Genomic DNA, 21661 nt, shown 5'->3' on the forward strand with positions numbered 1-21661 from the left:
ATCATGCAATTCCTGCAGGTTTTTAGGCCACAAAGGTATATGATTTCACCTCATCCTTTTGGATTCAGATCTATGGGCCATGGGAGCAACTGGAGTAAACTGAAGTGCCTTTGTTGTTCATCACCATGGTTGATGTGATGCAGGCTTTGAAACATAGAACATAACCACTTAAATATCCTTTAGAAAATGAGAAACTGTAGACTATAAAGGGGGGTGTATATTGTCACTAATACAGTAATCCCTCGCTATATCGCGCTTCGACTTTCGCGGCTTCACTCTATCGCGGATTTTATATGTAAGCATATCCAAATATATAACGCGGATTTTTCGCTGCTTCGCTGGTTTCTGCGGACAATGGGTCTTTTTACTTCTGGTACATGCTTCCTCAGTTGGTCTGCCCGGTTGATTTCATACAAGGGACGCTATTGGCAGATGACTGAGAAGCTACCCAATCAGAGCACGCAGTTAAAGTTCCTGTGTGCTGATTGGCTCAGCGACTGAGTGCTGCATTAACCAGGAAGTCTCATCTCACTCATTCAGCACTAACGTGCTCCTGCTACTGCTTCAGGGGCCGTGTCCAAGTGCCAACAGAAGATGCAAATGATTGCAGAAAAGGTAAAAGTTTTGGATATGTTGAAGGAAGGGAACAGCTACACTGCTGCAGGACACCATTACGGCATCAATGAGTCCACGATTCTTTTTATTTAAAAAGGAGGAAAAGCATATAAGATCTACAGCCGCAGTGTCCTTTAACCAGGGCGCAAAACGAGTTGCAAGTGGAAGTGATAAGGCAGTAGTCTGGATGGAATCTGCTTTAGGGATTTGGATTGAAGACTGATGGAAGAAGAATGACGGCAGTGCTACACAGTCGCGTGAAGAGGCTCCTTTAGAAGAGCTGTAACGCTCTCCTTTGTTGTGCAGTAAAATTAAACTCATCGTTATCGGACAAGTCGTCGTGTCATTGTTGATGAGTAACCATAATTAATTATCTACGTACAGTACTTATTACATGTACATAGTTTAGTGTCACTGTACACACATTTTACTGTATACAATTTTTCTTGCATTGTACGTATTTATTGCTGGTGGCCTGTCTGTCATAATGGCTGTAACATATGTGATATCGGAGACACTCGATATCTTTAAAATAATATTTAGGTTTTACTGTATATAAACTGTGTTTACATACATAATTTCAGCGAATCTTACCTAATATCTAAGAGAATACAAAGGGTTTACACTGTATAATTGTGCGGGAAATGTTTATAATAGTGTGGGAGAGTTTGTAAGGGCTTAAAATATATAAAAAGAACCATATGAACATATGGTTTCTACTTCGCGGATTTTCACCTTTCGCGGGGGGTTCTGGAATGCAACCCCCGCGATGGAAGAGGGATTACTGTAATGTTTAGGTATTGTGCTGAATATAAATATGCTAATACCTCATTAAGAGGAATTATGTATGCTACAAAGAAATTCCCCACAGCCCTACACTACCACAGGGCATGATGGATGCATGGGTTCATGATGCTTATGCCAAATTCTGACCCAATTCTCCACGTCACAGTAGAAACCTAGACTTGTTAGACCAGACATACTTTTTTCCAATCAGTTATTCATTTAATTTTGGAGATTACTTCCCAAATGTCGCCTCATCATCCTATTCTTAGCTGACAGGAATAAAACTCAATATAGTGTTCTGCTTTTGTAGCCCATCCACTTCACAGTTTGCTTTGTATATTTGTTTGTGCCATACAGCATGCTGCTGTTTTAAAGAGCTGCTTTTTAACTTTTTGTGACTTGTCCATTAGTTTGAATGGGGCTTGCCATTCTCCCCTGGACTCTTTTATTAACAAATTGTTTTTGCCCACAGATCTGATGCCCGCTGGACTTTATTTGTTTATTGCCCCATTCTCTCTGAAATTTAAGAATCTTTAGTGCATGAAGATCAGCCTTTTCTGAAATGCTAAAACTACTGTGTTTGCCATCAACATTATATCACACTCAAAACTGCTTTAATCAGACATTTTGCAAATTCTCATTTTGGGCTGGATAATCAAATTAATCAGGATGCTTGAGTTAAGGAGAAAGGGAACCTAAATAAGTGTTCACTGAGTTTATGTCTCTTAGAATGATGAGTTGAGATACTAATGCAAAGAAAAGGCATTAAACACCAAAGGTCTAAAAAAAATTAAAAAATAAACAACAGTGTTGTATTATTACAGAACATAAGGAGACATACAGCTGTTTCACATCAAAACAAAGCATCTATTCAGTAGTCTACTCCTCATTACTGTAACAGATTAAGACTGAACATCAGGCAAAAATAAAGAAGCAAATAAACAAACAGGTCACTCATTAACCAACACATTTAAAAACTGATTACCCACCTTAGATGTGAAATATTCTAAATTGTTTTTTCCTTAATAATATTTTTCACATATGTATAACCAATGATACTACACTTCAGCCATTTTCTGCGTGGCAAATTGTAGGCTTCACCACCCTTAATTTTTTTTTGCAATTAAATCACAGGAAGTCTAATCAGAAACATAGCATGTTTATTGTGGTAAGAGTTGCTATACTGAAAACAGAAAATGATTGGTAGAATGAAGGTAAGAAAATATTGATAATTATTTACAGATTTAATACTTTTAAGCTGAACAAATATTGCTGTATCTGTTTTAATATTCCTGCATATATGTAAGGCAGTTTAGACTGATGTTTAAACACAGCAAGTCAAATCACAAACCTGCCCATTGTCATCAGGTGGTACAAACTATGGAATGTTCATTATTTTAATTCTTTATTTGTGAGACACTTACCCAAAGCAAGAGTGGTCAAAGAGTTCATTTTAGAAATAACTAGATTTTATCTCTCACTTTTCAATCATTTTTACAATGTTTTTGCTAACAATTTCACCTAATCATTTATTTAGATATGTTCATTCAATGTATCATTTCTTTCCTGAGTACTGATGTTGGCTCCTCTGAAATGTCATAAGTGAGTATGCTCAGAACTCTGATCACTGTCACGGCTATCTTCATTAGCTAAAGAATCTGCCGAATGGTGGAGTCCAGTCATTCCTGAAAAATCTGTTGGAAGCAAGGTCCCTTTTTTCACATTGACAAGTTCTTTTTCTCGAGCCACTGCTCCTTGCTGTCCACCTTTAACACGTTTCCACTTCATTCTTCTGTTCTGAAACCAAACTTTTACCTGAAAAGAAAAAGAGTGAAGAGTATGTAAAAGGAGATTATAGAATTTAAACATCCATCCATCCATTTTCCAACCCGCTGAATCCAAACACAGGGTCACTGGGGTCTGCTGGAGTATAATGTACCTTTTTAATGGGTACACAAGAGAAAGAATTGAATGTGACACAGCTTCTTGAAGGTTTTCCTCTTCCATCCTCAGTCCGGGGAACCGCAACCAGGAAGAAGAACCTTGATGTGCCCTGTAATCCCTATTCCCTCTTAAAACCCCTCTGCAAAAAGAAGATGGCATAATTTAAAGACTATCACTAGAGGAAGTTGTACTGATGTGACCAGACATTTATTTAAAGATTTTTTTTTCATCACAGCCATTCAGACAGCTATTAAATGGGGCATACCACTTAAACAGCAATTGTTTTTACGTGCATTTTGTCTGTTTTTAAAGCTATCTGAGGCTTCATACTATAAAGTAAGAGACATATACTTGTATATAGAGTACATTAACTACAGCAGTGATTCTTAAACTTTTTAATCTGAGGAGCCACATATGAAAATCGGTATCATACCGATACCTTAGCATATTTCTAACATAAAAATTACTAAAACAGAAAAGTTTAAAGAAAACATATTTCTAGTAATATCTATCTATCTATCTATCTATCTATCTATCTATCTATCTATCTATCTATCTATCTATCTATCTATCTATCTATCTATCTATCTATCTATCTATCTATCTATCTATCACAATTATTATAACTCAAAATGGAAAAGATTCCTGAGGTATGTCACTACCAGTGTAAAAGCTAAGTGTAAGCTTTAGTAAAGCCCAGAGAAATAAATTCTTTATAACCAGTGTGACTTAAGTTAGTCACCTGACTACTTGTATCATATAAAGTACTCAAAAAGTAATTATAATATTATTATAATCAATTTATTTAACAATTTATTTATTTATTTATACCTAAAAAATGTATGTGCTTTTGCATTTTATAGAAGTGAATGAGGATAAATGTTGATGAAGAAACTGGCAAACCGTCCAGTCTGAAATGTTTAATGGTACTGACTGACCATGTGCTGAAGACAGAGTGCTCTGCTTTACTGCCTGTCTAAACCTTTTAATATATTCTGGTGTGCTTAAAGTTCTCAATAGTCCAACAAACACTTCCTTCGCACTACAAGTAGATTTGAAATTTTTTGAACCACTTTTAAATAGTGTTACGAGAAGGGATTTGTCCTTGCAGGGGTGTATTAAACCTAAGACAAAATCTAATTTGCACCTCAGTTACAGATTAAAATGCAATGAGTGCCTTAACAGGAAACACATGATGAGGCTCCAACCAGTTGGCTAATGCCACTGAAACTGCATTTAGCATACAACACAGCCATGGCACTATATATACCCACACTATATTCACTCAGCCCTCGCCAAACCCAGAAAATTGCCACATCCATGTACCATATCCTGTTGTCATTTTCAAGTCCCTTCAACTGACAAGTGTGAAAATGTGTCATTTTTTCCTCTCTCCACTTCATATACATGTCTTTGTCAATTATCTCAGTTTGATTGTTTCACAGGTGGCAAGAAAGGTGTTGATGTAGGTGGTGTCATGGAGAATATTTAATTTATTTTGGTACCGTAGAAACTAAAGTTCTATATGATGTTTCAATGTTGTTGTTTATAGGTTACATCTCAGATTGCATACTACTGCAATAAATAGTACAGTAAATAGAGGGCAGTTTATCACTTGCCTCAGAGTTTGCACTTGGACGAACTCGGTTAATATTACTTCACAATCATGTGGTGACCAATCACAAACATGTGCATAACTCAACCCATAATTTAAGAAGCACTGATTTACAGTATATGATAATGACAGAAAACTAGCACAGTCAAAAAAGGATGCAAGAAAATTTACACAAGATTATCTGATGTGACTCAAAATATTAACAGAGGTTTATATGATGTCTTGAACCATGCAAACTGTTTAAAGTGAGAATTGTTTTCATTAACACTTCATCCAGGAAAGTTTCCATGGACCAGACACCAGTGACCCAACCAGTTCAGCTAAACAAACATGTGTGGCTCAACTGAACTAAACTAATGAAACTGAGAAACAGAAACTAAATGAAAATCACTGAAATGCAGCACAATTATTCTGAGGTGCCTCAGCAGATCTAGAATTCTATGTTCATCCTTAGATTATCAATGTTTTGTTTGTATATCTTCATGGATTTTCTCCAGAATTCCCAGTTTTACCCCCACATCCCAAAAATCTGTGTTATGTTAAATGTCATCTCCTAACTGCTCTAGCTTGTGCAAATGTTGTTATTGATGAAGTGTGCCCTGCGATAAACTGTCCCTAGGTTCTTAATGCAACCCTATGTGACCAATAACTTGAATAAACAGATGTGGATAACAGATGAATGACTCAATTAAAATAGTTTAAAAACTTTAATTAAAAATAACGTGGATTAAACTATCACAGGGGGGAAAGATGGTGTCCTGCAGAGTGGCAACTGAGCTACCTCACAACTTAAGAAACCTTGACTCAAGCCCCAGCCCTGTCACTGTTAATGAGCTTTCATATTCTCCCTATGTTGGTATAAATATTCTTTATGCATTCTGGTGGCCTCCAACTCCCTAAATATTTTACAGTATTTTTCAAATTTTACAATGAGCCCTGTGTTTGCATTAGTATACCCTATGAAGGAATAGCATCTTATCCAGTTTTGCTTCCTATGTTGTCCTCAGTGCGCTGGGATAAACTTTAGCTTCCTGCAAAGTAGATGACAGGTTGATAAAATGGAATGTGAATTGGTGGTTGGAATTACAGAAGACATTCATAATGCAAAGGGAAAAGAAACTTTTAATAATGAGCAACTGTCTTTCAATAATGATTCTGGAAGTCATGCTTCCCTCATCAGATAATTATTACAGAATATTAAAAAATATGCTCACAATTATTATGAGAGTTTAAAAACTTTACACAAAAAAGTGAATTGAAATTATAATCAAAAGACTGCCATTTTTTGTTAGATATTCCCCAAACATTGAACCAATCCATAATCTATGGATGCGATGATTCGAAGGTTTTTTCTTGGCAGCTATTTCTATATCAGCAATTATGGGCTGATGTATTAGGCACATCTGCTCTCTTGCATCAGACTCTTCCTTCTTTCCCTTACTCGACAAGTTGTTTAGTATTTACGTCTCCCGGACTGATGATTAAGCTGTTTCTTAAAAAGGTTGACAAAGATATGACCCTGTGCAGCAGATCAACCAGGGAATAGATACTTTGGGAAAGATTTGTTCTGTGTAATTTATTTTAAGAGTTGATCCTACATAGCCTGTGATCGGGGTGTTAAGGAGTAAACTAATAGGCCCAACGTTTATGTTGGTTTTGATGATTCATGAGTTATTATTCATTTTAAATGCCAAGATGACACAGTGTGAAACTTTGACATATTATAGCTTCCACACTATGCATTAGAGAAAAAAAAGATAAAGAAGACTCTTAGTGTGATTTATTTTATTCTTGAAAAAATAACATTCTTTTGTTTTCCACACTTAGTTGGCCTATTAGTTTACAGCGTTCCATAATACAGACCATAAGTGGTCAAGTTTCCTACAAGGAAGAAGAAGGGTGCTTTAAGTGTCACATCCAAACAACAGTTAAGAATAATACAAATGTGTGCTTATTATAACAAGAAATCTAATACTATATACATTTTCCTGACAAATTTCTAAATACATCTATTTCCAGGAATACTTTTTCCTGTGGTGTGCCAAAAGAAAATTTTATGGCTAGAATATTTTGACATGTAGTAGTGATACTCACTTTTAATAGCATCTAGGAAGCAACTAAAAATAATGAAGACTTGGAATGGGCTATCCTATTGTAATCAAGATTTTATTTATTTATTTAATCAAACACTTCCTATTAATTTTGCAACAATGAGACGGATTAATCAATCAAAATAAAGCACACCAACAACTTGGAGGAAGGTAAATGAGGAAGAAGATGGGTCAAAAGGTTAAAATCATTAACTCTAGTTTGGATAACCACTGCTTAGAAATGAGTGCCCTGCTAACCTCATTGTACTACAAAGTCCTAAAATACTCTAAATGAGCTGAGCTGTAGTTGTAAGTAGCAGCCTCTGCAATGAAATTCCATTCATGTATGAATGTTTAAATAAATGCAATAATCATAAAAGACTTCTAAAGTGTGGCACAGGCATTGACTGAGTAATTTACTTGGGGTTTCTGTTTTAGTCATTTCTGCTTTAAGTGTGTTAAGAGTGAAGTGATTAATGAATAATTTACTTCCTCAACCTTATGTGTTAAACTACAGCAAACTATCTAATTCTCCATCCATCCTCTGAACCTGCTTTATCCAATTTTAGGGTCACAGAGAATTGGAAGCTTTCAATACACTGAATTAGCTGATGTTCACAAATACTACAACGTCTATAGACATGTTTATTGCCTAAATACATAAAGTAAGAATAAACGAAGTTACAGCACAAAGAGACAGCACTGTGCCACTCCTTCCATTCAGGGATCATATGCTGACACTGAAATGCTGAAGTTGTATGACTGGCCTTAACCAATATAGGCTCAGTTCTTCTGAACTATTCCAAACTCCTGCCAACATTTTATGATCTTTATATAGAGGAGCAGGTATCCCTGACACTCTTGACCTCATTCATTCTGCGTGACCAGTACATAGGAAAAAGGTTGGAACTGTCACTGTTCTGCATTGCTGTCCCCATTTATTGTCCTTCTAGGGGGGCATATCTGATGAGGCTGGCTGCCCCCTACAGTCCCTTAAATTTCCCTATAGATATGCAGAGTTTTTTTTTCTGTTTACTTTTCTTACAGTGTGAAGCACCTTCTTATTCTATTGGACTTTACCCTGGCTGTTTTCATTATTCCGGTGCCCTTAGCCTTGGCAACCTCTTCCCTCTTCCACTGTAGACTCACCACCGTTCAGAAAAGCAAAAAATTGAATAACAAGCTAAGGTAAGCAAGAACCTCTGAAGCCTAGAAGGCTACTGTCGTGAACCTCTTGAGCAAAGTGCTGATATCACCTTTCAAAACAACAGATCTGCTCCTTAATTCTGTTGCACTTTCCCAGGTTCCAGCCACTAAAGCAACAAACATCCTGCACTGCCAACAATGTAAAATATTCCCACAGGACCTGCTACACATTTATCTCTTACAGACTTATAACCTTACACTTCCCATCCTGGCTGAAGGGTACGCAAATGATAAATCTAACCTGCTGAGCAAGTAGAATATTCCTGTAGTCTAAGAAATTACATAATTTGACTATCTTGAACAGTAGCTATTCTACTGACACTTCTCAATGTTAATAATAATGCAAAGAATTAAAACATATTAAAAATTGGTATTTTTTTATTTTATAAAACACAATGGGAAAAAACAAAGTACAAAAAGAACAGGAAGCAAGTAAACCATGCTGGGCCTCTGGTCCCCCTGTTGGTATTTGAGCTTTTGTGTAGAAAGGTTATCTTGCTGCCACTCAAGATCCAAATTAGAAATGTTCTCCTGCACTGATCTCGTAACGTGAATGCAGTTATTCATCTAGTGGCAGTTCTTGTTTGCATAAGTATGGTATATACTATGCATCGCATTAACCTCCATTGGATAGTGAGGTATTTGTTCTAGAGGGTGGTAGAGTGGTAAAGAGTGCCTAAAAGTGATTACTTCAGGAGCAATAAAACAGGAAAAGTGCAACAAGGTAATTTAATAATTTAACTGAAATGTCCCAGTTGTGGTCCACAATAGGAATTATTGGTAGCAGTGTATCTGTGGGGTTACCTGGACATTTAAAGACGAACTGGGACTCAAGGCTTGTGTGTGTTTCAGAAGATGTATAATGAAACGGACATTAATTTAGAGGTGAGATGATTAAAGTGTTCAAAACACTGGTGGAGCAAGGTTTTTGAACTGAAGTGGGAAGCTCATTAGTAGATGAAATTCCAAGGATTTATCATTTAACCAATAAAAACTGTTAAGGCATCAGGGGTGTGCATCTGATTTTAGAACCTATGCATGTTGGTGGAATGGCCATATTGAGCTTTATGCCTGAACAAGGGTGCTTCTTAGCACTGTCAGCACTGGTAAATTGTGAAGGGACAACTGACTCAGTCGTTTTCCTCACTTGTTATATGTTCATCACTTTCAATCTCATTATTATAGTTTTCATCAGCATCCATCACACTGTGTTCTGTATTATTTGCGCAATTACTTTCTTTATTGAATGATCGTTCTTTTCCCCTCATTACTTTGCTCTTCCTAGTGCACTTTGTCATTGCAGTTTTGACCATGTGTATTTGTCATTTGGCTTGAAATACATAAGATTTCAGGTAGAATTGAAGCTGAAGTAAAGAGAGCCCTTCATCTCTGCTTTTGATGCGTGCTTACCCATTCTCTAACAGGAATAGCATGTTGGGCAGGGGGGTAATCTTGTTGCAACATGAGGTGTTTAAGAAACTTAAAAACTGCCTTTTGCAAAGTATATTTTGTTTATGTAAGGATGTGCCAGAATGTTTGTTAAATACTTTTTTAGTCATGTTTTTGATCCCACCATTAGGGTTCAGCTCCTTCACTGGTTCAAAATTATGAAGGGGATTAGTACTTTGCTGGCTGTTACTTTAAAATAAGTTCTTTAACCATAACTTGGAGACAATGATATTGTTTTCCTCCATAACATCCTTTCAGCAAACTGGACTAATGTCCTTGATGAAACAGATCGCCCTTTAATGAAATGCTGTCAATACAGAATAACAGAAATCACCGGGCTGTTTTCAGTCAATGATAAACCAGCGTCTCTTGATGATCGCCCCTGACACATACACTTAATCAGTAGTGTGTGCGACCCACGATTTGTGAGTTTGAGTGTGTGTGTGTGTGTTTGCGTGCATGTGTACGTGTGTATGTGTGTCGTTTCTTCAGTTTTACTAAAAAAAGTTAAACACCCGTTATTTGTGAAGTAGGGATATTCTGATCATTCTGATCCCTGATCACAGATAAACATTCAGAAGAAACAGAGCTATTCCAGTGGTTTTCCTCCATAACATCCTTTCAGCAAACAGGACTAATGTCCTTGATGAAACAGATTGCCCTTTAATGAAATGCTGCCAATACGGAATAACAGAAATCACCGGGCGGCTTTCGGTCAATGATAAACCAGCATCTCATGAGGTGAAAAAATGGGACGTACTGCGGTTGCGATCAATGCTTTCCGGTAACTCGGTTTTTGAGAAGAATCTGTCATGGGGAGGGACAAGAGGGAGCGAGTGAGGCGGGTACAATGAGCCGGAGCGGGGCGAGGAGGCGGGTATCGGTGAGAGTGTTTTAAATAATGAAAGGAAAAAAAGTGCTTTGAAATTGAGGACCCCCAACCAAGATGGCTTATGAAACAAAACGCGACACAGGCATATGCTACTTGTATAAAATATGCACAATAATGACAACAGTGTTGAAGCAATGATGAAGCGAAAGGGAGATGCTAAACTTGGGTGGCCGTGTTGTGCCTGCCCGTAAATCCCAACTGATGTATATATCTGAACAGATGTATCTGAACCGATGTATACAGTATATCCAAACCAATCTATTTAAACCAATATATATATCCTAACCAATGTATATCAACCAATATATATATCTCAACCAATGTATATATTTGAACGGATGTATTCAAACCAATGTATATATCTGAACGGATGTATCTCAACCAATGTATATATATCAGAACGGATCTATGCAAACCAATTTATATATATCTCAACCAATGTATCTAAACCAATGTATATATCTGACCGGATGTATTCAGACCGATGTATATATCTCAACCAATGTATCCCAACCAATGTATATATCTGAACCGATATATATATCTGAACGGATGTATTAAAACCAATGTATATATTCAAACCAATGTAACCGAACCGATATATATATATATATCTGATATACAGCAATCCCTCCTCCATCGCGGGGGTTGCGTTCCAGAGCCACCCGTGAAATAAGAAAATCCGCGAAGTAGAAACCATATGTTTATATGGTTATTTTTATATTGTCATGCTTGGGTCACAGATTTGCGCAGAAACACAGGATGTTGTAGAGAGACAGGAACGTTATTCAAACACTGCAAACAAACATTTGTCTCTTTTTCAAAAGTTTAAACTGTGCTCCATGACAAGACAGAGATGACAGTTCAGTCTCACAATTAAAAGAATGCAAACATATCTTCCTCTTCAAAGGAGCAAACAAATCAATAGGGCTGTTTGGCTTTTAAGTATGTGAAGCACCGCGGCACAAAGCTGTTGAAGGCGGCAGCTCACACCCCCTCCGTCAGGAGCAGAGAGAGAGAGAGATAGAGAAAGACAGATAAAAAAATCAATACGTGCCCTTCGAGCTTTTAAGTATGCGAAGCACCGTGCAGCATGTCCTTTCAGGAAGCAGCTGCACAAAAGATAGCAACGTGAAGATAATCTTTCAGCATTTTTAGACGAGCGTCCGTATTGTCTAGGTGTGCGAACAGCCCCCCTGCTCAATCCCCCTACGTCAGGATCAGAGAAAGTCAGCGCAAGAGACAGAGAAAAGTAAGCCGGGTAGCTTCTCAGCCATCTGCCAATGGCGTCCCTTGTATGAAATCAACTGGGCAAACCAACTGAGGAAGCATGTACCAGAAATTAAAAGACCCATTGTCCACAGAAACCCGCGAAGCAGCGAAAAATCCGCGATATATATTTAAATATGCTTACATATAAAATCCGCGATGGAGTGAAGCCGCGAAAGGCGAAGCACGATATAGCGAGGAATTACTGTATATATATACTGATATACTGTGTGTGTATATATATATATATATATATATATATATATATATATATATATATATATATATATATACACATAGTTTTAATCTCACAGTCTTAAACTGTATTATGGATACATTTTTAATATCACAAGTAATGTTAATGTAACTCTTTTGCAATAAACAGTTGCCAAGTTTACAGTTCTCTGAGATTCTAAACTGCATTACCGAAGAAAACACTGTAAAACATTTTAAATTAATATTACTTCTTTTACACCAACAATAGAAAATGGCTCATGTCAGAATCTAACCAGTTGTGAGCAGTATTTTGGCAATTTTAAATGGATACAGGTGTTATAAGTGACACCAATTTTTAAAAACAGAATTAGCAAAACTTATTTTAGACTTTACAATTTTGTTTTTTGTTATACATAATTAAAATGTATCGTGATTATATTTGATAAATGTTACATGTTAACATGAAATTGAAATTAATAGACTTAATCAACTAGTCGTTAATAAATTCTCAGTAGTGAAAACTTTGCAGAAAAACTTTAATTTGGAAGATCTTAAATCAAAGTGATGTACTCAGACTCTGATTTCCTTATTCAAACCCACATGATTTATAAACTGCAAAGCCAGAGCCTAAGTAAATATGATATTGTAATCCATTGTAATGTAATTACTTTTTGAATGGGCAGTTAATTGTTTCAGTAAGTGATCAGATTTGAATTTTCCACCTCAAATTAAAAGCCAGAGTAAACAAAACCATTAAATAAATTGCACTTACATCATAAAAACAAGAAATTCCATAAACTAAATACTGATGGAACAGATTCCACAATAAATAAATCTCTGCAGTATTTAAAGAGTAGACATCTGTTCAGCAGCCTGTCTATAAAAAGTATTACATCCAGATTGTATTTAAGTTCATCTAAATAAAATTTAAAAAAATCTCACTTTTAAGTGTGTGAAAATTGGGAGTATTTCACAATCATTTTTGATTTCAGCATATGGAAGTAAAGTGGTTGCTGTGATATTAGGTATTGTTGGCCGTTATTATTACTTGCACCAAACTGTTGAATCCTTCCTAAGATGATTTCTAAAGGATTTTTTGCATGTGTGTTACTCCTACTGAACTGTCATAAGATTTTAATATGTGTGCCTTCTAATAGTTGAGTGTGTTCTTTTAAAATGCATATCTAGAAACATTTCTTTCTCCATTCATTAGGAGCTGCAAGAATTATAGCTTCTGCATTTGACACAGATATTTGGAGAAACATTACATAATATTATACAATGAAATCAAGATGATGAGCTGGAGTGTTCATTTTGCTCTTATGTAGAACAGTGATTCAAACAGCGACCTCTTCAATCACGCACCAGCCTCGGGACATACTTTACATCCGCTTAGCTAGTGAACGAGAGAACTACTTAAAGGATTTAGATTTTTTTTTTTCTATAATTTACTTGAACATTTTGGTTGATTTTATGACTTCTCTCATCGTACTTAGAATCATAGTTCACTTGCAGAAAGGATATATTCGCGCTAATCTGAGACAGAGACTGCAGGGTAGGGAGTAGGGAGCTGGGCGGGGCCTTCCTCACTGTCCTGTTTCACTACTACGTGGGTGTCTAGGTGTTTCTTTTTCTTTTGGTCTGTATGGCTTTCCTCTGACATAAAAAAAAAGAAAAAACTATCCGGTTGATTGGCGTCTCTTAATTGGCTCTGTATATGTAAGTGTGGGGGTCTGAGCATAAGTATTCAGATTGGTAGAATAGTGTTTTATTCAGAATTGGTTCCTTCCTTGTAATAATAATAAAATAATAATAATTCATTACATTTATATAGCATTTTTCTCAGTAAGTGATGCTGTTGAGGCACACATCGGGTTCTGCAACCTAAATTAATTGTACATGATATTGGTCAGACTGGTGTAGCAAGTATCTTCCTTAAACTACAGAGGCATTATGACATTGCAGTTTTTTAACTTTAATTATATTAAAGCATTCATTTCAGAATTGAAGAAGCTATTTTTATGCAGAGTGCACATACAGTGTGTGTGGGCTGGCTTGGTGGGGTAGAGTATACAGTAGCTACTTCACTGCATTTGAGTCCGAGAGTTAGTAGGTGCCATCAAAAAATATAGTTTGTAGTGTTATCATATCGCTAAACATCCACTTTTGTTTCCTGCAGCCTACAGTCAAAATAATAAGTCCTACAAGTTTTCCTTAGGCATTTATATTTTGTCAATTTTACACCCAGGCATCACCATACACTGCAAAAATGAAATCTAAGCAAGTGGAAAAGTATTTATATCATAATATTAAATCTTGGATAACTTATAGTAAGATTTATTGAATTATCAAAAAAATTATATTTACAATTATCTAGCTTACTTTAAGAAATCTTGTCGAGGTAATTTTGCTTAATCCATTGGCTTTTTGTTTTCTAAATTGAAAGCATAACAACTCCCATTTAAAATTTTTTGTCTAGTTTAGGCATATGCATTTTTGCAGTGTATAATTTCAAAATACCACAAAAAATACATGTTTTTCTTATAGCATTAAATACATAAAACAGAAAGATATTTGAATTTCTATGTAAATTATGTATTACTCCTATGCATCTTCTACTCTATGCTAACACAATATATTTTTACTAGACTAATTTCCATCAGCCTGTCTTAAAAGTTTTCAGACCTAATTTGTCTTATTTTATTTGAAACAGTTGCACACTACAATGATTTTTAATACATGACAAATAAATCAATAAGAACTAAATGAAATTACATTGTCAAAGTAAATAAAATGACTAATGTAACTGCAAACACATTTCTGGGAATAATCTTTAATTATATTTTAGTCTGAGACCACACAGCGGTACAGTACATATGAAAATACTTATCACACAATAAATTATTTTTGTTCCATAAAAATAAAAAGGTTTTAAACACCTTTAAAATGTAGTCTCATCATTTGTCATGTCAACTCTAATTTTAAAAATAAAATCTAAACAAATATCTATATTTCTATCATTTTGGATTTTTCTCTATTTTTGTTGTTGAAAGTGATGCTTTAATAATACAGTATAACCTTAGGAAGTTTTACTTTACCAGAGAACAATAGACAGATGAAATAAGTTACCAAGTGGTGTGGTAGACAGTAGGACTTTAGGGACTTTCAAACCTAGACTTGATGTTATTTTGGAAGAATTAAGTGGATCGGACTGATGAGCTTTGTTGGCCTAAATGGCCTGTTCTTGTCAATCTCGTGTTGATTGTTCTAATGTTCTAAGAATAAGGTAAAAGTGAATATTAAATGAACTACGAGCACACTTCATAAAATCAGAATGTAAAGGGAACTAAACAATGAACCTACTAGCTATTTTATTACCAGGCATGGACCTGCCAAAGGCAGAAATTTCGTTAGCAGGAAATGGTAATGGCCATTGTGGCTCCCAGGTGTGAGGATTTTAAACCCTGAAAATTCATCATAGTTTAGCTGTTACTAGTGTTATCTGTTTCTTATTTTCAGTTGTAAGATATAAGCAGAACATGATTAGATGGGACACCCACATTTGAAAAAGGGAGTGGCTAATTTAAAGTGGATCAGTATCCATGCATGACTCATTGGCATATGAACCAAATTAACAGTTCCTTTCTTTTTCTCGGCTCTCGTATCTGTGATTTGGTTGTTTGTATTGTAGCGAGAGAAGCTTTTGCTAAGCATGCTTTGCATTATTGGCAGAATCAGGCATAACCTTCGCATAACATTCACATAAACCTTACTTTAAGTAGCAGCTGAACAAACAATATTGTTTTTAAAACTGTTCTTGTATGTGTTCGTCAAGAGAGACATTTGGAGGTAGCAAGTGGGGAAACCGCCCCAGGCCCTGCCCCTAAGGGGGCTCCGCTTTTGAGGTCTGCGTGTCCCATTCGAGCAGATTTATCAAGTTATATTCTCATGTATATATATATATATATATATTTGGGATGCTTCAAAGGGGAACCCTCTTCAAGGTTAAATTCTGTACATGTACGTCTTTGAAAATATTCCATAGTCCAAATATTAATGCACAAAAACATGTATTGCTAATGATAACTGGCTGACATGACATCAACATTAGTTATGACTATGACATCGTGCATATTGAGACTCGGAGTATACTTGCAATTTTGGTACTTTTCTAGAAGAGGCCACATCACCACATCACATTTCACACTGTCATGGTATTGTCATGAATTATGAATTGCACTTTTTAAATAAATTATATTTTTATATTTTGATAAAGTCCGCATGTTATCTTGCAAAAATTTAGCTGAATACTGTAATGAGAAAATCCAGTGTATGTTAACATTATTTTTATTAAATTCGCACGCAAGTTTATACAGTCCACACAGGTCAGGCCTAGGCCCCGCAAACCCCTAAGGCCACCTCTGGTGTTCGTTCTGCGTGTATTCTTGGCTAGCAGAGTGCTTTTTTCTTCACTTATTAATTTGTTCATTTACGTGAACATGCAATTTATGATTTGACTTTGTCGTTTTTGTTTAGTTCTAAGAATTTATGGAACGCATGATATACAGCTGCCTATTTTCAGTTATCAAGGTGTGGTTTGTTTTGGTAAGCTCTTGCACATTCATCAATAGGTTGTGTTTGAGGTTCCTGGATGGTTTTAGAATTATGAGGTAGGTTTGCTCAGATACAGCAGCCATACAGGACCAAATTTTGCTCTTCCATCTTGTGGTATAATCATTCCAGAATTATCAGGTATTGGCAATCTATAGAATTTATAACCAGTCAAAAAAGAAAAAGGCATCCTGCAATGACTTAAGTTTCATTCTTCCATTAGGAAATTTAGAAGTTGGTATTGTTCTGCAAACTGTAGGTTTTGATTTAAATCATGTTTTGAAAAAAAGATATTAACTAACATAATAACTTCTTACTGTATTTTTTGATAGTATTTTTCTTACAACCATCGGTTATGCTACAGCCACAGTTCATGTTGCTTTATAAATTTTCATTTTTCATAAGCATTTTGTTTTTATGTAATTTTTGTTAATATTATGTTTATATATTATTTAATGTATTGTTTATCTAATTCATTTTGTGTTGTTCCTTGTGTTCAGTGGATGGAACCCTAAGAGACGGGTCCACCCTGATGTGATTGCTGCTAGGACCACCCTCTGCCTTTATTTTCTGTCCTGGAAGATGTTTACTGAGGTTGGTGGAGAAAAGTTCTTATTGTGAGTTTTGTATTGATTGTTCCATATTTCTGAATGTTTGGTATTGTTTTGAGATTTTTGCTGGATTGTAGATTTGGACTGTTTTGAATCATCTTTTAGGCAAGTTCTTGTACCTTATTTTCCATTGGCCTTTTTTCCTTTTTTATTTTTATCATGACCATTCTGATAGCAGTATTGGTTAGTTCTGTTACTAGGACTGTCCAAGAGTGCCTGTGTCTTTAGAGGTCATGGCGTGTCAATTAGAATGTGACAGGCTAAAAGGTCATCCAGGGATATGTCTCCCCATCAGACTAAACTGATTTCTAAAGCCTCCGAGCCTTTTTAAACATGCTCTTTGCTTTGTTTCTCTGGTTGTTGAACTCTCTGAAATCCTTCTGACTGTGATTTTGTCTTGTGATTCTTGCCTTTGGTTACTGATAGTTGTTGTTCTGTTTCTGACTCTCGTTTCAGTTTTTGACTACGTCCCCGTCACTTTTTCTCTTTTTGTTAGTTCAAATCAGACCTTTATTTAAAAAGATTCTGCATTGGCCTTTCCTTCCAAGCCAGAGGTTTTACATATTCCTCTTCCCTGAAGGACATTTGTGGGTATTTTTGTGTTTCTGGAACATTTAAAATGTACTTTTGAACTATGAAACCAATCCCCATTTTGGGCCTGTGCAGGCCAAAACCTGCCTCATCATTTTGAGGTCAGGCTGCCTGAAGGGAGTCTATCTCTAGGAAGGCCAGTTAAGGCCTTGGCCTGGTCTATGGTACTTTTTAAGGCCTTTCATCCTTTTCACTATGTATGTGTTGCCTATTCAGTTAAGTATAAGTAATGAAGATTTTTGAGGTCTTTCACATTGGACCAGTGAATGTAATGAAAGATGCAACCATTGTCAGGCCAAAATGAATAAGAATAGCAATTATAAATAGCAAAATAAGATTTGGAGTCAAAAGTATGGGTTATATACTAAAAAAAAACAAAAAAATGTCAAAAGGCTCAACTAAAACTCAGTGGTGAAGTAGATGCAGTGCTTCTTCTCATATTCAGGTATTGAGGTAATCACAGTTACACAGATACAGCTGGAGATGTTGCCAGCCATGATCCAGACAAAGATAAAGTGGCAAGCAGGTGAGCCAGCACCATAGTACTGTAGTCACCATGTTACAGCTTGTGTAAGCTGTAACTTATCACTTTCATAAGTAATAATCTAAATTACAATAATCTAAATCAAAACACAATATTTGCAAAATCCTTTTTCTATAGCACATTGAGTTTTGCCTTTATAAGTATGTTCCTGCTTTAGCATAGCATGGCATAACACATGCTCACATTACTCAGATAATTCTACATACTGTAAGTAATGTTTTAGACGTAGTAAATCTGAATTATCTGTGACTGCAAGAATGTAACTATTATAACCACTTCTGTATCAGTGATTATGCTCATGCCAAAATAAAAACATATGAAAAAAATATTCAAAATACACATTTTGAGCTGTTTATATTTATGTCACCTAATGTTACCTACTGAATTTTGGGTGAATGTTTTCTACAAAAACTAACTGAAGTTAGTCTGAATTTCTACAAGAAATAAAATAAGAAATATAAAATGTCATCATCTCAACATCCCCACCATGAATATTGAAATGGATTGGTGTTACACCAATCATAGATCATTTCCTGTGTGAGTTGTGATAATTATGCACTTTAATGCATCTTTTAAATTATTATGTACCTAAAAATTTATGCATATTACTAAAAGTCCTTAGTAAGGCAGTTTAAAAAAAAACATCTCTGTGCCAGTGGAAGTAAAAGTGCACGGTCTCAGTGACCACAGAGCAGTGTCACTCATTACCATTGTGATGAAATGCTTTGTGAGACAGGTGGGTGATACATTAAGCATAATATTCCAAATAGTTTAAACCACATATAGCTTGCATATTGTCAGAACCAGTCCATAGAGGATGCCATATCCGTTGCAATCCGTACCATTCTGGCACACTTGAATAAAAACTCTCAAATCAGAATGCTATTCATAACCTATAACTGAGTTTTTAAGACTGTTGTACAATTAGAGTTGATCACCAAGCTTCTATATTTAGAAATTAGCACCACCATCTGAAACTGGAATATGTACTTCTTAGCTGGCAGAGACACAAGCATTGTGTAGCCAAACACAGCTCCATCTCCTTCATTACATTTGTTGATGTCATCAACATTGTTAGCCTGATTAGGAATAGTGATAACATGCTGAAAGAGACAAATTAACCTTCCAACTACAGTGATGTCAGTACAACAATATCAACCTTAATGCCAGCAAAACTAAGAAACGGGACATAGTGTTCAGGAAGGAGGCAGACCATATTTGAGAGAATGTTGTGAAGAGGCTCAGCACCTTTAAATTTCTTGTTAACATGTTAACAAGGTTAATCAATACCAAGAGTGTATCTGTCGAAGAAAAGCATGGATTTCTCCATCTGTGATCCGTCAACTTTACAGGTGCACTGTGAAGTCCATACTCACTGCTTGAATAGCATCTTGGTATGGCAGCTGCCCAGCTCAGGACCGTAAAGCACTAAAGAGGGTGGTGAAGGCATAATAGAATATTATTGCCAGGTTAATATAGAGTTTAAAACAGGTGAAAGTGTGTATGATACATAATTGCTCAGTAAATATTAGCAATACAGGATTTTTTACCTTGTATTTGTGGTAAACTTCTCTCACAGTGGCTCCACATGTTTAGAAAACTGACTCTTAAACATTAAATTTTAATTGATAATCATATTAACACCACATACTTAAAACAATTTAAGGTATAAACTGAATTTTAAAAAATACTTCTACCTTACCTGTCTTTCAGTAAGATCTAGATTCACAGCTATTTCATATCGTCTGAGTCTTGTCAAATAATTGTGATGAGCAAATTCAGCTTCAAGCTCTCGAATCTGTTCTTTGGTGAATGCCGTTCTCTCCTTTCTAGGTTTGCTGCTCACATCAGTCTTGTAGTTCCCATCTTGGGAATCTAAAAATTGAAAAATTACATTAAAACTCTTATACATTATTCATTGCTCTTCACCTTCAAAAATTAAACACATCTAGTTTGTGGCATTTATTTATTATTGGTAAATTAAGTATTAACTGTAATATGGCTGCAATAACTTGAATCTTATTGGAAGAAGAATGAAGGAGAGACAATGGCACACTTCTAAGTACTATTGGCTCATAGTCCCAAATTACCAATCTCACATTACACATTCTTAACTCTGGTAAGACCAGTTTCTTGATATATTGCAAAGCTGTGGTAACTCTAATCAAACCCAGAATGAATTAAGTGTAGATGTGTGAGTGGATGCACCATAGCAATAGAATTGTAACCAATGCGTGTGCAACAAGGTATTGGCTCCCAGTTCAAGACAATGGAAAAAGGAAGTTATGGAAAAGAAATGAATGATAGTAAACAAATTTCAAACTGTTTTCAAATAACCAATCGATAACACAGATTTTATTTTTTACAACTCATTAATATTTTACATTATTCATTTTTGCTTTTTCACGACTGAATGCCTGTTCATTAGCTTAGAGGAAAGGTTTGCTACATTTGAAGCTGAAGTTATTTTTTTCAAAGATTCATTTGCCACAGAAACATCCTATGTTAAGTGAACCATTATTTATAAATTGCAAAAGAACTTATACAGTATATTGAAATCATGATCAAAGGAGCACTAGAATAAATGGGAACCTTAAAATGCAATGAATTCATTCAGTTTGAAGCCCAGAATGTTCCCAAGTGTTAGTTTACAACTTAAGATTGTACACATATCATAAAAGTTTGTAATGCGAAAAGACAATTTCCACATTGGGGTAAATGAAGTATACCAAATTCCAAAAAAAAAAACAGTATTGTTTTTATAAACATGTTATTTCTTTTTGTTTCACTTTTTTTAAAGAAACTGATCTTCCCGCTTCTTTCCATTTCCCTAAAGAAATGTGACAACCTGTCATCCCCAGGGTGTGGTTACTTGTCGATGGCTTTGTGAATGTTGCTGTTAAAGTCATACTTGGAAAACAATTCATGCACTCAGGGTTCAAGTATACTTTTTTCCTGTGAAATTTAGATTTCGACTACTAGTGTCAAACTTAGGGCCTGTGAGCCAGATTCGGCGTATTTAAATCAGCCCAAAGACTGTTATTTATCTCAAAGATCCACTTGTTAATGTCTGTTCATATATAATTTAGCCGGATTGCTTTTGCAAGTGTTATAAAAATGAGTTTTTGTGTAAATCTTTGTTGGCCGAGGTCTACAGGGCTCTGACTGAGCCTAACTTGTCAGTGACTCCTTTTGTACAATCCAGCTGTGATTCTACAATTA

General features: G+C 35.6%; 1 protein-coding gene across 1 annotated transcript in view; it reads right to left on the bottom strand.

Moving 5' to 3' along the window:
- Positions 1-2543: 2543 nt before the first annotated feature.
- Positions 2544-21661, bottom strand: part of meox2a (mesenchyme homeobox 2a) — a 59395-nt gene continuing 40277 nt past the window's right edge. Inside the window, exons 2-3 of the mRNA XM_028817175.2 lie at positions 20142-20314; positions 2544-3216 (exon numbers count right to left, since the gene is read on the bottom strand). Coding sequence (XP_028673008.1) covers positions 2998-3216; positions 20142-20314 — 392 coding nt within the window. The 3' untranslated portion in view covers positions 2544-2997. The remainder of the gene's footprint in view (positions 3217-20141; positions 20315-21661) is intronic.

This window comes from Erpetoichthys calabaricus, chromosome 13 (assembly GCF_900747795.2).
Source record: "Erpetoichthys calabaricus chromosome 13, fErpCal1.3, whole genome shotgun sequence".
NCBI classification, from domain to species: domain Eukaryota; kingdom Metazoa; phylum Chordata; class Cladistia; order Polypteriformes; family Polypteridae; genus Erpetoichthys; species Erpetoichthys calabaricus.